The 15,952-nt window shown below is 37.3% G+C and overlaps 2 protein-coding genes across 2 annotated transcripts in view; one reads left to right on the forward strand and one right to left on the reverse strand.

Moving 5' to 3' along the window:
• Window positions 1-5,469, reverse strand: part of LOC121420452 (SID1 transmembrane family member 1-like) — a 41,706-nt gene extending 36,237 nt beyond the window's left edge. Inside the window, exon 1 of the mRNA XM_041615094.1 lies at window positions 4,930-5,469. Within this exon, the coding sequence (XP_041471028.1) occupies window positions 4,930-5,001 (72 nt within the window). The 5' untranslated portion in view covers window positions 5,002-5,469. The remainder of the gene's footprint in view (window positions 1-4,929) is intronic.
• Window positions 441-15,480, forward strand: LOC121420451. The gene is made up of 3 exons (XM_041615093.1): window positions 441-1,199; window positions 2,816-4,627; window positions 13,446-15,480. Exons 2-3 carry the CDS (start codon window positions 3,521-3,523, stop codon window positions 14,373-14,375), a joined length of 2,037 nt encoding a protein of 678 aa, XP_041471027.1. The 5' UTR covers window positions 441-1,199; window positions 2,816-3,520; the 3' UTR covers window positions 14,376-15,480.
• Window positions 15,481-15,952: the final 472 nt, after the last annotated feature.

Genomic DNA, 15,952 nt, shown 5'->3' on the forward strand with positions numbered 1-15,952 from the left:
TAGTGATTGCACAAGTCAATGAGACAGTCGATGATGTCCCTCACTCACTATTTCTTTGTTTTTTATTGTTTGAATTATACAATATTTCATTTTTTTAGATTTAACAATAAAGACTAACTTGACTTAAATTAAACAATGTTCATTCCACTTTTTCAGAGAAGAATTAATCATTTCACTTGACGATGAGGAGAAAAAAAGATTTTTCCCTATTTCATATCATAAACTACAAAAGAAATATTGAGTTGATGATGTCATCAGTCTCCTCACTTGCATACTGACCAGGATGTGCATATAACTGTCTTTTTTTAATTAAGCAAACTTTAAAATGTCATCATTTTCTTATTTTACATCCAATATTGATGACATTTTCAGCATTATGCTTGTTGGATTTTTCCTCTTTTTATTCAAATCAACTTTTTGTTAAGGTGGACTTGCCCTTTAAGAAAGAAAGCTGGATGAAGTAGGTAATGAGGGGAAAGGGGAAAAAATCAATGTAAAATTAAATATCAAGTAGGTGTCTATTAACGAAAATAGCCTTTATTGACCAATCACAGTTCACCCCCTCCAAGGCCACTGGACTATCTTCGGCCCATCACTCAAGAAGACATCGCCTATAGCCTCCCACATGATCCTCACGTAGGTGGACACGATAAAAACATTACCCAACTCCACCCACCTTTAAATAAACATGACATCCCCTCCCCTCGAACACGCCAACCCTCCCCTAAAGACACACCATGGAGCGACCCAATGATGCACTTCCTTCAATGGTGACGCATGCGCCGACAGGGCAGACGATCGGTCTGTCCATGTTCCAGGAGGGGGGTTGAGTATCGATAGGCAGGAAGCAGAGGCAGGGGGAGCTCTGGTGCGGGTCAAGTAAGGTTCTTTGCCGAGGCGACAGGGAGATCATTTGATCGGTTGAAGGCATACCGTGAAGGCGCAAGATCTTGAGGAGGGGATATGAGCTGTATGCTTAGAATAGCAAGCTGATAGTCTGTGACTGCGTTGGTTTAAGATCGAAGGACTGGCACCTGTACCCACAACTTATCCCACAGCTCCTTAACTGTGATCACGCTGATCACAATGTATAGAAAGAAATAATTTCATTTGAATTCAATATTAAGATACCACTTGTGAAGGAAGTTTAAACAGGATAAAGCTCTTCAGTTATAACCAAAGGAAATAATTCAATTAAGGTAAGTGGATTAACTTTGTATTTTTGTTTGATATACAGTACCATTCTTAATCAAGATATACAAAAACATTAACATTAGTGATCTGACTAAATATTCCTTCTCATGTCAATTATAATAATACTACCTCAAGGTCAGTACACACCTTATTCATTTTGGGATTTTAAAAATAACACAATTTTAATATGTATTTATACACATTCAATTTGAAAAGATAAAAATATGATTTTTGTTTTATCTTAATAAATTACATAAAGGTGAACCTTATAAGAGCAAAAATTTTGGAAATAATTCCTTAATATAAAGTAGCAAATATTTTAGAGATACTGCCCAAACTTACTCTACTAAACACTTTCTTTACGCTACTTAAACATGTATCTCCCTGTAACTGAAATAATAAAGACAAGGGCAGTGAAAATTGAGACTGCATACTTGAAATACAAAATTATTACTGATGTCTTAATAATAATAACTTCAGCAGAGTTTCTGGCAAGCCATGCGAGTACAAACTATCACTGCCAAAAAGTCTGTGGTAAATACCCATTGGGGAATAGATTCCAACCTCAAAATGGTACTGAATTTAATAAAGCAGGATTGATTTCATCTCACAATTCTGGAGAGCAATTATGATTCATTTTATCAAGCAAAATATTAATTGTATTTCCATTACAGTACTTTATCCCACATCAGTCAGCTTTTCCAAAACTGACTGCATGGAAAGGAATATTATTTTTCTTTTGGTTTTCCATGTTTGTTTCATTATAGGTTAGAATGGTGACTAAATCTATGATAAATGAATTAAAACCAAACTAATAATTTGATAAATGATGAATAAAATGATAAGATATTGATTAAATATATAATAAATACCACTGTATGTGTTGTACGTCCACCTTGTAGTGGCCTTCTGTTATTTAATCGTACAATGTGATTGTTGTGAAAAAAATAATATCACCAATTAATGATTGCTATGCGGAGGTTTTTAAATGCCTCAATAAAGAGATCACTAAGCCGGACATTAAGTTCAATACAAAAATTACTATTCATTAATGTTGCAGTAAGGCAAATGATATTGCATTTACCTGGCTACTAAAGGCAATGGGTTAACAAACACAGTTAAATGATTTCTTAAACCAGGGGATGTTGCAAGAAACCTGTAATTGATTGTATTTCCATAAATCATTTTGAAATCCATCTTTTTATTGAAAGTTTGAAACATTGACTGCTGTTTTGTTTCAGCTTGCATTGGAAAATTGATATCCTGTCCATTGGCGGCAGAGCAGAGGATCTTCTTTCTTTTGTGTTGGGGGGACGCAGCCAGTGGCAGACCGTGACCCGGAGGAGACAAAGCATTGGAGGGGCACAGCATTGTTCACAAACAATACAGTGCCCCTCCAATGCTTTGTCTCCTCCGGGTCACGGACGCAACAATAGATATCCTATGATCCTATCATTTGAGATTTAAGAGCGAATTTGAAATATTAGCTGTTGACTGCAGTTTAGTTTCTTCTCTCACGTGCTGTTACACGTTCGATTCTTAAATTGTAATTCACACCTAATTCAATTTCACAAAGCATCCAAAGAAATTTATGCACTATTTTTATTCATCCACTTTACAGGTTCAACTAAAGATCATTATCACCACTTCCAAACCTCCCAACAAAGAATTGGATTATCCTCTAATTGGAAACACCATTTGCAGGCAGCGTCTACTTTCGACGAGCAAGCAGGGACTAAGATCGATGATTGCGATAGGAGGACTGCTGCCGTACAAGGGAAGGAAGAGAAAGCACAAGAGCGACAATCAGGAATCAACGCAGTGGAACTATAACTTTGTCTGAGTCAGAAATTTGATTTGGTTTATCCCGGGAGGGAGAAGACAGCCCCCGCAAGACGAGACATTGAAGGCTTTACGGCTAGAAAGATGAGAGAGCTTGAAGACGTCTGGTGAAAGACTGGGATCAGTGTTGCCATTGCAAACTGTACCGTCTTTCTAGCTGAGCTGTTTAAGGTACCTTGGCAGACTTGGAGAAGTACTCAGGAGCGGAAGTTAGATGATCAAGATTCCTCGAGAGTGGGGTAGGAGTACATGCTAAATTGGGAGTGCTGCAGAAGTTAGATGACTGTACCTGCATCCATGATTCAGATGTGAGGGACCCCACTGCATTCATCCATGACTTATTGACTTCACTAAAAGTGAAGGTGATCTTGATAAGAACTCTACTTTGTTGAATGATTCGGAACAATTTGAACGGAAGCATCAGATCTACATCCACATCCTCAAGATATTGTTCCGCCTGTATTAGTAAAAGACGTACATAACCATGGAGACAAGTGTTTTTGTGGCAGTATCCTTGACACACCTTTGTTTACAGGTAGCTGCACAGTTCATAGGAGACATTCCACCCAATGGAGGGTTTGTGTCTGAAGGCGTACAACCACCCATAGACCCTCTGGACCCTTGGGCGTCAGTGGGGATGACGTATCCTACTGTTCCAGGAATGCCCGGATTTTATCCACTCCCAGGGTTTCCTATGCCAGGTGATCCAATGCACCCTGCTAATCGTGGCAACCCAGTGAATCCTCCTCCACCTCCTCCTCCTCCTCAGGCGCCCCCACGGAACCCCTGGATACCAAACCGACCAGGAGTGGGGAGTCAGCCGGGGGCAAGAGTGCAACCTGGTGGGGTACCAGGTGTGGTACCAGGCACCAACCCCAACACAGGGACAGGCAACACCGGAAGAGCACCAATCAACCCTTTTAAACCTCCAGTGCAACAACCACCAGTCAACAGACCGCCTGTGCAGCAACCACCGGTGCAACGACCACCAGTCAACAGACCACCTGTTCAGCAACCACCGGTGCAGCGACCACCGGTGCAACCACCTGTACAACGCCCACCTCAGACACCACGTCCACCAGCAACTCCACGATCCCCTCATGTTGGTGTCAACCGCCCCAACAGGCCATCCACACCAGGTGTTAGCACCCCTGGACGTGGACAAGGACCCGTCGTCATTGACCCAATTCGTCCAAGGGTCACAACCCCAAGACGGCCCGATACCCCGCCTAACAGACGACCGACAATGCCTCGGCATCCTCATTCTGGTCCCACTCCTTCGAGGCCTTACATGACCTGCGCTCAAAATCCATGCCAAAATAGAGGGGTATGCACCAACGACCCTTATACAGGATTCAAATGCGAGTGCCGACATCTCTACCTCGGCGAACGTTGCGAGGTCATCATCTCTCCTCCTCAGCACATCAATATTGATACCGTTGCAACGACGAGGGCGTCCATTTCTTGGAGGGTGCCTCCCGCAATCGATGAGGAGATATCAGGATTTATCGTGCAGTACAACAAGTTTGGATTTGATACCTTTTTCTACAGCCCATTCATTCATCCATCAGTTGCTGATTTCACATTAACAGTAAGTACTCTCCTACTGCTTTCCCTTCATGTTTGTCCCATCTCTTCTTGACAGAATCTTTACATAACATGAAGTTTGATTAATAGACCAATGGTTGTAAATGTGTTTTACATTCAATTGGGTATCTGGGTCCAGTTGCATACAATAACTATTAAGGTACCTTTTTCATCGACTGGCATCTTTCATGGAATCCTTGATTCTGATTGGCTGCTTAGCATTGTTACCATGGTAGTTACCATTGGATGGCAAAGTGACCATAATAGTAACTTTTATGCAACCTGGCCCTGCACCTTATTTTTAACCTGACCATAGTGGCATCCTGTACCCTCCACTGGATAGGAATTGTGTAGTGACCTAAGAGGAAGAAATGGCATCTTGTGTGTGCTACAAAAGCATTTCAGTATTATTTCCAAGATATGGAAAGGGGATTCCAAGTAGACATGTCCAATTCACACATTCCACAAAGACCCTTGCATTCAATTAGATTACTGTACAATCTAAAAATGACCTATTGTCACTGTAGCATCTGCTGCAGAACTGAAGTACAATCCCGGGCACATGTATCATATTTCTGGCGCACCACTGACAGATGGACTCTGCAAAAGGTAGACGGAAATCACCCTTCTTCCCTCATGGATCCAAATCTGATTATGGTGGCTTTGAAAATTGGATAACAAATTGAAGTGCAAATCTTTGGCTGGGCATGCCCAGGATCGAGGTACTTATGTTCTTCCAAATTTGGCAGAGTGACGTTGCAATTCTCATTTCCCTATGAATGGAAATTAAATGTAAGATGTCAAAACTTCCTTTTCATATTTTCATTCTTGAAATACATGCAGAATGCAGTTAGATGGCTGAAATGAAATGTCAAAGCCATACAACAGAAATATTATCAAATGAATGACAATCCAAAATTAAAAAAAAACTGTTAAAAATATATCTAAAATGGAAGGACACTTTAATAAAGGGGGAGTAAAGTGACCAACACAGTTTCGTATAATTCAAGGGGGCTATAAGACTACACTACTGAGAATGTTGCATGATGGGTCAGAAACCTGGCCAGATATCAGTTGTTAAAGGTCAAGTCCACCTCAGAAAAATGTTGATTTGAATCAATAGAGAAAAATCAGACAAGCACAATGCTGAAAATTTCATCAAAATCGGATGTAAAATAAGAAAGTTATGACATTTCAAAGTTTCGCTTATTTTCAACAAAATAGTTATATGAACGAGCCAGTTACATCCAGAGAGTCGATGATGTCACTCACTCACTATTTCTTTTGTTTTTTATTGTTTGAATTATACAATATTTCAATTTTTACTAATTTGACGATTAGGACCTCCTTGCCTGAAGCACAAAATGTTAAAATAATGGAATTCCACGTGTTCAGGGAGGAATGAAACTTCATTTCACATGACAATGACAAGAAAACAAAAATATTTCATATTTCATATAATAAAATACAAAAGAAATAGTGAGTGAGTGATGTCATCAACTCTCTCATTTGGAGGTAACTGGCTCGTTCATTTAACTATTTTTGTTGAAAATAAGCGAAACTTTAATATGCCATAACTTTCTTATTTTACATCCAATTTTGATGAAATTTTCAGTGTTAAGCTTGTTGATTTTTTCTCTTTTTATTCAAATCAAGTTTTTGTTGGGGTGGACTTGTCCTTTAAGGAATTAAGGCTTTCGGTTTGTATGCCTTTGAATCAAAACTCAATTAAATGGGAATCAACTTTGGTATAAACAATAATTTGTGGGAAGAAAAAAAAATAAAGAAACATAATAATGAAACTATGACAAGCAAAGTCAGATGCCTTCACGCCAGGAATGAGCATCACAGCTTAAATTTATCCAAGGTCAGCAAAGGTCATGGCCGTGGAAGGCCTATTGATTGTCCTCAATGCTCCTCTTTTTGGCCTTGGAGATTTGCTGTGACCTTTTTCATATTTTAAAGTGGCATTGCCCTGAAAAATATTGAAATTCAAGTCCTGCAGAATTGCAATACCTTCCAAAGAAATTGACCAGCATAATAATAATAAAAAAGGGAACACAATACAACAGCATATATGCACTATCAGGTATTTACTCAAGGCCTATATGGATATAGACCAGTAGGGGGCCAGTTAAGCGAAAGGAAGGAAATAATTCCAAACCACAGCTACAGTTTTATACCCGGTGAATGACACAAGCTCAAACTCACCGCAAAACAAACACTAGACATGGGGTTCTAGGGGATGACAATCAAATACCAAGGGTCAAAGAAGGATTATACCGGATTAAATCATGATATTTATATAAATATATAAATAAACCCATTTCCCTACACTGCTATTAACACCTTGGTTGTTTAATGTGCCTCTTTTCACAGTCATTCTTTGTCATCTATGCCATTTTCAAGAAAATTGTTAACATTATTGGTGATACAAAATGCATTTTACTTGAATGTCTCAATCAGCTATATAGCAATTGAGAATTTTATGTCATCTAGAAACAGATCTTTTATTGTTTTCGCAGACTCAACTTGTTCAATATTGAGTACATATGGTATTAGTAAGCGATGGGCTATACATGTATAACAATGTACTAATACAGGGTTAACTTAAGAGAATGCTCTTGTATTTATTACTCATCACTGGTCTTAATGGAAATGGTTTAATGCACCATTACTGAATCCTGTCATGGCACCAGCATCCTTTGGGAAAGGAGTAATCTATGATTTGCCACTCTCCACCCAGGTGATAAATAGGTGCCCAGAAGGATGCAGAAGCAAGTGAAGTGTCCATAGAAATTGCATATTGTAACTTAATCAATATCCTAACTATTTTATCATGCTACATCTACATCTTCTTTAGATTGAGAGATCTATGTTCTCATGGCTGCCTATGGCATGGTGTAATCAAATCCAATGCTTAACTTTGGAGAACCTGGTGGGTGTTTCATAAAGCTGTTTTTAAGATACGAATGACTTTACGCACGACTGGTGATCCTTTCTTGTGCTATGTGGTATCCCTATGTAATTGATTAATGACGTAAGAACATGTTCCAGTCGTGCGTAAAGTAGTTCGTAACTTTACGAACAGCTTTATGAAACACCCACCAGGGGCCCGTAACACAAATCTAACAATGATCGTAGAACGTTTTTCTGTAGTTGATGGCATTGATTACAATGTACAATCAATCATGAAAATCAAAAAAGTGTTTAATTGCTAACCTTTGTGTTACTGGACCTTGGATGGATCTTAATTGTATTTTCTATATCATGATTAACTTAAATTTTTTGATAAAGTAATAAGATCACAGTAATGTTCATTTTTATCATTACTTGCTTGCATAATAAGTTATCATTAGTTACAATCATAGTACGTAAATTAAGAGCCCAAACTCAATTCATTTCATTGTGATCACCACCTTCATGAAAAGATTTACATATTGGCCTTCTTTATGAAAATTTGAATATCTCATTTTATTTATCTCCAATGTCAATCTATAATGAATCAGGATATGCATTAATTTTGACGTATGATGCAACATCTATATTTAACATCTTCATCTATATTTGTTGCCCTTGTACCTAAATATGCATTTTGCAAATGATAGCGTCCTCAAGTACTCTCTTGGGCAAATATCCACATCCATGAGAGCCACTGGTATTCTCTGGGGTATAAACCGACATCCCCGAATGTCTCCAAGGTTTCCTCATAGACCTCTTGCTTTTATATGACCCTTGGATAAACTTAACGTGACATTCTATTTTTATCTATCAATCTAATTTTGCTTGTCAGCGTTTATTCCAGACGACCATCCGCAGAAAAAAGGGATGAATCACTTTGCGAGATGAATTCTGTCAATTGTTAATTGCTTCTTCCAGTTCAAAGGCATACATCAAGAATAATTTACCTAGCAAATTTGATTAGTAGTTTTGGAAGATTGCAGGAGATATTTTGAAGTTCTGCAAAAGGCATATTCAAAAGGCATTTGTGTGTTCGGAATACAAAAATGCATAGCAATGGGATACAACAAAAGATATTATCAGAAAAATTCTAAAATGTCATTGCAGAACAACATGGAACAACCTACAGCGTACAACCTACTCAGGATTAAAGAATATAGGAAAAGGAAAAATAAAATGGTTATATTGCTAAGATGTTTATGAAGGTAGTGGTGATGGTATTCATGAAGATAGTTATTTAGAATAAAAAAAATCTTGAAAAATTCTTTCTGAATGCAGGATCCCAAATCAAAACTACACTGTAAAGGTTAAGAATACACTTTCCTGTGGGGGAAAAATATTTAACAGAAGGTATCATCAATCAAAGTTCTGTGAGAAATTCAATGTTTCCATGGTAATAGATATACAACATTCGATAACCACAAACATTTGCTACAAGTCATTTCATGAATAGCAAGTGCACATGGGTGGGCTAAAATGCATCTCCAGTTGTCATCAACATGAATCCTTCATTAAAAGTTTACTTTGAGATGACTCTTTGAACTTGAACATTTTGTATGTTATGAAGAAAATATAAGCATTCTGCTCGGGGAAAACTGAGGGTTATTCAACCCATCAATCTTATCATAACACTATCTATTTTCAAATATTACTCTACTATTTTTAACATATCTGTTGCTAGGCATATGATATATAAATGACTAATGTGAAAGGGCAGTGGAAGCTATAAGAGGCATTCATATTAGAAATGAACTCTTATCACTACAAATCTGCAATTCATGAATAAACTGTTTCCATGATATTTTGGGGTAAATTTGCAAAACGTGCAAGCACGTGAAAATTTGTGAAATGATTTGAATTTTTTTTTAATGCATCCACTTTAAAGCATTGGAGATAAAAAAGGGTAGGTCTATTTCTCACAGGGTCGAGTGCATGCAAAGGACAAGGGAATAAGATGAGATTTATTTGGTAAATGTCAATCGGTTGAGCACTTCCTTGAGAGGATACACGCCTGCATCGCTAAAAGTGTTTCACTTCATACTCTAGATTGGTGATCCGAAAGTGAAACCAACAGAGTAATGAAGCTCAAATATAACCAACTCCCCAAAATGAGTGTGTTTATTAATAAAGGAAGAAAAAATAACAAGGGGGAACATATGAAGACAAAGTTTATGAAACATAGAATCAATCTTTGAGATATTTGCTTGTATAATACACACGCATAGAAATCTTGATCTTCTATTAAAAGAGGCAGAGAAGATCTCTTGACTAAACCTAAATTCAGAATTTTTTCCTAGTTCATGACTGTGATCAAGTTTTGAATTTTTGTTTCATAGCGCCTCGGGCATCTGAGCACGTTCCAAATTCCATGTATGTGAATCTCAATCCATTTAACCCATTGCGCACTGATGTTGCAAAAGTCAACAATTGTAAATAATAAGTTTTCTCCCCTACCTTCAAATTACATGTAGGTAAGCTAATAAAAGGCAACAATTCTTGGGTAACATCTACATAATAATAATAATTATCAATGGTGTAATATGGATGTCTTGAACTAAAGAAAATAACATGGAAACACCTGCCATTATTATCCCCCTGAAATCAATTCAGCATGCAAATAGTTAAACATTTTCATTACTTGTAGCAAATTCATGTATGTGTAGTTCAGGTAATCAAATTTTCTTCTTTTTTTACTTTCAAACAAGAAAACAAATGCAACAAATGTGAGTTACCATTTACAAAACCTTGTCAGAATCAACAACACGGGAGGGGAAAACAAATTTGACAATATTAAAATGACAAGGGGGCCTTTAAATGCTTGCAGACAGGTTACAGGTTCAGTAGCAACTGACTGAGCAACAACTTCCCATTACCATGACAACGGAACATAGAACCTCTGACAGTGCTAAAAAGGCCGGCTTGGGACCACACAGCTCATCCTCTTCGGAACCCCACAGCGAAATGTTGCCATTTTCAATCTTCCGCGGGACAAGTCATTTTCAGGCGAGATGACGTGTGGACAACTTTTGTTTCTTTGTCCCCTGCGAAATTATTCCTTAAAATAAACACAGGACAGGCAATCTATGTGTTGGACTACAAAATCATTCATATGGTTTGGTTATTTTTGGCACAGGATTTTTTATCAATAGATCTTATAAACAATGCCACATGGGATAGTGTTATTGTGTTGGGAAATAAAAATATGAGGGTCCAGACAATATTATTTGCTATGGAGGATGTCTGGAGCTATTGTACTCGAATCATTATTTTTCTGAAGAAAAGAAAATAGTTAAAATATACTAAAAATAAACACTTCTATCATCATATTGAACAGAGAGATATACAAAAGCAGATAACAAGATAAAATGTTTTTAAAAACTAAGAAAATACCAAACCAAACTAACAAATAAACTGATATATGAATAGAAAATTAATAAACATAATATAATAATAAATGAATAGAATAAATAGAACAAAATGAAAAAGAATGTGTCAATAAATAAATAATGAAATGAAGATTTAGAGCTATATCCACACATACATTGAATAAAACCCAACTACATGCTCAATATCAATAACTGTAATGATAATAACAGTGTTCCCTGAAAGTCTATTCATTACTGATTTACATAAACCATATGGTACACCAGGAAAAGGTCATTACTACTTTGCATCCCTCTTCCTTATTGTATCTTCAAACTTGTCAAGTTGCCTATCAAAGCCACACATGTATTCAGTTTTACCTTATCATGAACACATGGATGTTTGATCATCACATTGTATCCCATGATAATGTTTTGGGGAAACTTGCCCTTGTATTCCATTCAAATTCAAATTCAACCACTGCATATATCATAATCATTGCATTGTGCCAATTTCCACAAAATTCTAAATACAAGCAATTTACAATAGTTTTGTTACAAGCTACAGGAACAATGAAATTTCATTGGCTGAGGAGAAATTTTCTATGGATACTTATCACTGTAATTAATGACAGGTTTCAATATTGCCCTTTTCAGAGCAAGGAGGATGTGAAGCTCTCAGAAACACATTAGGTCGGTTCACATATGACCTTGTCAACTGTTTAAAATAAAATTGAATGTATAAAAAAAAACCTGCTTTCCTTCACCGTTAATTTCGAATAAAATGTGTTCCCAAACTAACTCCTTGAAAAGGAGAATTGCACTTGTATTCATTTCCATCTTTAATCTTATTTTATTTGCATAATTTGCATTAAACATTCTTATATTTGATGAACATTAGTTTATTTTCAAAGATTTGCGAGATTGCCATTGCATTGATCTTCCTTCACTTTTAACTTTGAGACCACCAACTCTGCCTAAAAAAAAAAAACTTCCTCATGCCGTGAAATAGCTACCACCACTAAAATATGTGTAGCTAGAACACTGGTTGTGTGATACCCAGATTCTCAATTATGGTATTGCATCACATTAAACTTTTAGGGCCAGCTTTTCTGGCAGCAATAATGAAGACACAACAATGTATTATCCTGGTGACTATAGGAACTAACTGATAGTCCTTTTAAAAAGAATGTTGAAACCACATTTTTTGGTTGCCAGTGAAATGCAATTGGTTGAAACAGTTTTATAAAGCTTAATTCAAATGTTTCTAAGCACTGCAATTTATGCCAGCTTTAGCACGGCTACCCTGTTCAGGCACCCAAGCATTCAAGGAATTACTTCCTACCCGTTACAAATATCAAAACCTGGATGGAGAGTGGCAAATGTACAGACAGATAAATGCCCTACCAAGGGCAATCTGTGAAGGAAATTCAACCCCGGTGTTTGTGGTTGAAACTTCAAAGTTTGCAGACTTATCCAACAACAGCTCCACACCTCTAGGTGAACTCCTAATGGTTCATCCAGTTTGGATTTAAGTCTTTCTGCTTCCAAGATCAAACACATTTTCTCTGGGTTTCCTAACTGGCTTCCTCTGGCATCACTTATTCTCATTATCCACCAATCACTGCAAACTGTCTCATAATGGACACCATCCCCTCCAGTGTCAGAATCGGTAATGTGATCCGTGAATCACGGTCATGCACTTCATCATTTCCACTCAAGTTTAAAATAACTGAAACGTTTCTTCTTGAAGATGAAAAGAGATTTCCATGGGGGCCTCATCTTTGTGTTTTTATAACTAAACAGATCGTTGGTGATTAAAGCACTCCAGGGATTTTGTCTTAATCCTAGAGATGGATTGATCACATAAAAACAACACTGCAATAGGATTATGTGCATATGGTCAAGCGCATGACCGACATACTGCTTTTGTTATCCCAATCCTTAAGAATGAGCCAACAAGTACTGTACTTCATAATAATTGTTGGATTAAAATAAATAAGATTAAAGTATATATATATATATTTATATATATATTATAAATCTATATTGATTTCAATCCTAAGATAATGATTAAGTCCAGTATAACTGGCTCGTTCTTAAAGCTTAGGATATAAACTAAAAACGTCTGGAAGTCATGTGAGGCAAACCTTTGTAGTATTGTGTTCTGAGATTACTAATAAATTGGTAGCTCTAATGAGATCCTTTTGATAGGGACCACCTATCTTGAGAAATCATTAGATTAAATTTCTGATAGTATGGACACTAGTTTTAATATGAATATTTGTATCAATACAAACCACATGAAGCAATCAAGGTATCTTGAACATTAACCAGTGGATAATTGGAAATCATTGCTGTTGACTTCTAATGGGTCTTCCAGTCAGCAATGTTTACCTGTAATCATGTTCCCTTTTTAATTATTTCAAGACAATATCAAAACACAAGATACACTGAGCCCTAATGACACCTTTGGTGCATTTTCTTGTGTCTTTGCAGGACCTGGAACCAGATTCCCAGTACACAGTCTGTGTCAGCACCATTCTAGTCAACCACACCCAGACCAATGCCGTGCTTCGGGACCAGTGCGTGGAGGTCAGAACGAGACCACTGTCACTCAACGAGACCGGCCTCCCGGTGACAATGGTGGCCATCATTCTTGGTGGAGTGGTGGTAGCTCTCATCCTGGTCATGTTACTAGCGTTGTGTTGTCAGAGGAAGTGTCTGCAAACAAGACGTGCAGTCATCGGTGCTGCAGCAACGGTCAGACGTGTCCGCCAGCAACAGATGTGCGAAATCCACGGGAATCCGAAGACACCACTAACACCTCGCCTATCAGGAGGGAACAACTCTCCCAAGAAGGAACATCAGTACAGTAAGCCAGGGCCACCTGTCAAGGAAAGGGCGCTCCCAAAGATAGCGTCCCCAAACAACAGGGTTCCACCGAGCCCAAGAACACAAGCAGTGATCCAAAAGACAGTCATACCTGTGCAGCATGCCAGGAAACCTGACATCACCACGGCACATGTAGCAAAGCGATGCGTCCATGCCAACAACGCAAACAGCACATCCGCTACGGATCCTCTTATCATTGATATCCCGCCAACAGTACCTGAACATGACATTGCCATGAAAGCCATTAAGAAAGCGGCAAGGACGCCAAATGACTATGCCACGCAGCAGAGCTACTATGCCCGTTCCTACTCCATCTCCAGTTCTGAATACACCGAGCATTCCATGTACGGGGCCCGAAAGCTGGCTGGATTCTCAATGACAGCCGCAAAGACAACCACCCATCCACCATCAAGTGTCATTCGTGCCCTCCCAAAGACTGTCAGTAATCATATGATGCGCATCAAGAATGCCCGGGACAAGGATGCGACCAGTGACTTTGACATGGCAAGAACACACTTCTTACAAAAAGCATGATGGATGCTGCAATGATCAGGACATTTGATGAAGGAACTTCTTGAAATCCATTGGGGTTCAAAGACCATATTCCCATCAGTACCTACTTGAAGAGGATCTTTAGCAGCTGAAGTACCAAGAACTACTAAATCCTACAGCTGATAGCCTGAAGATCCATAACTTTTCAAGATTAAGCATGGTCTTGGACCAACAAGGTTTCAGTAGGACAAGCTGAAATACGACATCATAGTGATGACAGAGTACAATTTACATGACAGCATTTTCTACCTAAGTGTATAAATTGTAAATATGTACATTTACAATTCAGCCAAGTGGCTCAAGTCTCCAACATATTGTTGAGAATGAAGTACATGTAGCTTTTACATGCTTTTGTGCAATAGAAATGCTAAATGATAATGTGCAAAGAGTAGGCTACTAATAATGAAATTATATTTGTATTAAGAAACGTTAGATATTCCAAAAGAATGTTCAGAAGTCTTTCTAATTTGCCAAAATTATGTATGTGCAACTGATTATCATTTTATATACTACCTTTGCTATGTATTGCTCCGAAAATGCAGGTATATTGTCAGCTGCAGGACAAATATGACATCAGTAAAGGACCGAGTCCGAAGCAATGAAAGTAGTTGCTCCATTGTGTGATGCATAATAATTCTGCAGTGTCCAACAAACAAACTTCAGGACATTCAAAACCATTACATATCTCAAATAATATATAACCAGTCAGTTTGGAATAGGTTATGTTCATGATCAAATTACCAATATGGAAATGAACATTTTTAATTGTTTGCAAATGGATCTAATCAGGCTTCAAAACATATTTCTTTGAAACTAAAAAGTAAAAGTACAAATTTTACTCTTGATCATCAGCTAACCTCTTTAAAGGTTTACTCTTTTATGAAATGTTTTGATAAATCAAAATATAATATGAATTAGTTTTTTTTTATTTTTCTGGATATGTCTGATGATATACACCAACTGAGATATCAGTTGCTTGTCACATTTTGTAGATTTCCAATCATATAATTTATTGTATATATTGATGCAAAGAATGTGATAAAGAGAGTGAAAACTAATTAAAAAATGAACAAATTAAAAGTATTGTCCGAACGACTCATTATTTTCAATACGCATGTGTTCTCTTAAAGTAAAGAGAAAGTATGTGTGTGAACAAAAAATGTTTTTAAAAGAAAATATTTCACGACGGGATTACATATTGCTTTCCAATCTTCATAACTCTATGGTCAATACAACCCCCCCCCCCCTGCAATTGTCAATATTCATATCTGTCCAAATATCAATCGTTCAGGTTTACCATATAATTTAGAGTACAATAATCTCATTTGATATGTTTATAGCCCCAAACATTTTCTTTTTCAAATAGGTAGGCAAAAAAGGAGTATGAAAAATATGTACAGTTATCAACTCTGACAGAAAATATCCATGACATTTTCCAATTTTCGTTCGACGATACCTTCCGAAAAGCTTAAGTTTCAACTTGAATATTGGCAAAAATCAGCAGGCACGAAAGGACTACAAACAATATCCATGTTATCAATTCTGACATAACATATCAA

This window comes from Lytechinus variegatus, chromosome 8 (genome assembly GCF_018143015.1).
Source record: "Lytechinus variegatus isolate NC3 chromosome 8, Lvar_3.0, whole genome shotgun sequence".
Taxonomy (NCBI): Eukaryota; Metazoa; Echinodermata; class Echinoidea; order Temnopleuroida; family Toxopneustidae; genus Lytechinus; species Lytechinus variegatus.